At 61.9% G+C, this 1,689-nt stretch overlaps 1 protein-coding gene across 2 annotated transcripts in view; it reads left to right on the plus strand.

The window, feature by feature from the left end:
* The window catches only part of DOK7 (docking protein 7), a 27,818-nt gene that overhangs the window by 10,548 nt on the left and 15,581 nt on the right, over positions 1–1,689 (plus strand). The window contains exon 4 of one of the 2 annotated variants that reach the window (XM_003801138.3): positions 729–929. In XM_003801138.3, the coding sequence (XP_003801186.2) occupies positions 729–929 (201 nt within the window). Of the gene's footprint in view, positions 1–728; positions 930–1,689 lie in introns of those variants that run through there. The other variant, XM_012812280.2, reaches the window with a different exon arrangement.

A 1,689-nucleotide genomic window follows, 5' to 3' on the forward strand; every position in this document is an offset into this window, starting at 1 on the left:
AGGGCATGGTCCATCCTTTCAGGGGCCTTCAAGGGCAAAGGGCCAAGTTGTGTCAGGGCCAGGGATCCTGGACAGTGCCCAGCTACCCTAGGTAGTCTTGGAGTCAGGGAGAACAGTGAATAGGCAAGGGAGGGCCCAGGGTTTCCTGAGTGTCCCCATGGCCAGCCTGGGGCTGTGATGCAGACAGGCTGGAGGCTGGGCCTCCCTGAGCCTCACTTTTCTCATCTGTGAAATGGGACTATAAGGCCACCCAGGGTGCAGGGCCTCCCCTCTGTCCTCGCTAGCAACCTGGGGCGGGGGTGGGGGTGCAGAGCCAGCATCAGGCCCCTCTGCGACATGCTTGGCCCTGTTCAAAGGTGGTTCCTAGAAGGATGGAGAGGAGATAACTGTGGCTCTCATTGGGCAAGATCACCACCCCTAGGCTGTGATCCACAGGGGTGCTGTGGGGAGCATCATCTCCTTTTGTGTCACAGCTGCCCCCCACACCGGCCCCCCACCACCCCAAACACCCCCTAACACCCTAGCTGCCCCCCAGCCGACCTCTGCTGCCACCCCCAACCAACCCCCAGCCACTCCCACACCCCAGCTGCGGCCCACTGCTGCCCCCAGCTTCCCCCCAGTGTCCCCCAGCCGCCGCCGTCTGCAATGCCCACTTGCTCCCCCCGGCCCCTCAGTGTCGTCCAGCAGCTGCCGTCTGCGATGCCCACTTGCTCCCACCCGCCCCTCAGTGCACAGGTTCCACGTGACAGTGGCGCCAGGCACCAAGCTGGAGAGCGGCCCAGCCACCCTGCACCTCTGCAATGACGTCCTCGTCTTGGCCAGGGACATCCCCCCGGCCGTCACGGGGCAGTGGAAGCTGTCTGACCTCCGGCGCTACGGGGCCGTGCCCAACGGATTCATCTTCGAGGGCGGGACCAGGTGTGGGTACTGTAAGTACTCAGGGCGCTCCGGGCTCGCGGCAGCCCCACTGGTGCTACGTGGCGGGTATCTCTGGGTGGCACTGAGGTGTGGGTTGTGCCCCGCCACACCTGCCGGCAGGAAAACCCAGAGCTCAGCATAGAATCTGGACCCTGGGCTGTGTCCGAGTTTGCCCTGCTCATGTCACAGGTCTGAGGCCACAAGCATCAGGGCTACTCCCAGTGAAATGTGGTAAAGAATAGGTGATTTAACAAAAACATGAGCTCCTGCCATGGACACCCGTAAAAAGAAACACCTCTGTGGGCCAAGAATTCCTCATGGACGTACCAGCCTCAGCCCCTCGAGTACCCAAAGCTGCCCTAATGTCACCAGTGAGGTGGCTGAGCAGGGGGGAGGGTGGGTTGGGTCTCTCAGGTATGCAAAGGCCGCGTGACCCATCTTAGCCAAGACGAGTGTGGAAACCATGGAAAACAGACCGAGTGTCCTGGAGTGTGGTTCGTCGGTGCTGGCTGCCCTGGGCTCCCGGCAGGGTCACGTCAGGCCATGATGACTGGGGCACTGTGCCCTGTCCCTCCCACCCATCACACTGCGGGGCTCTGAGAGTGCTTCTGGCCATCTGGACTGGACAGGTGCAGGTGAGAGCCCGGATTCTGCCAGATGCTGGCCTCCTGGCCCTCATCCTTCATGCAAATGGCTAGTAGAGGTAGCACAGGCTGTTTGAGCCAAAGAGTCCCACCCTCTGTACCAGGCACTATGAGCAAACCCAGTGGG

The sequence above is a fragment of the Otolemur garnettii genome, unplaced genomic scaffold (assembly GCF_000181295.1).
Source record: "Otolemur garnettii isolate 467f Iridium unplaced genomic scaffold, OtoGar3 scaffold00198, whole genome shotgun sequence".
Classification (NCBI taxonomy): Eukaryota; Metazoa; Chordata; class Mammalia; order Primates; family Galagidae; genus Otolemur; species Otolemur garnettii.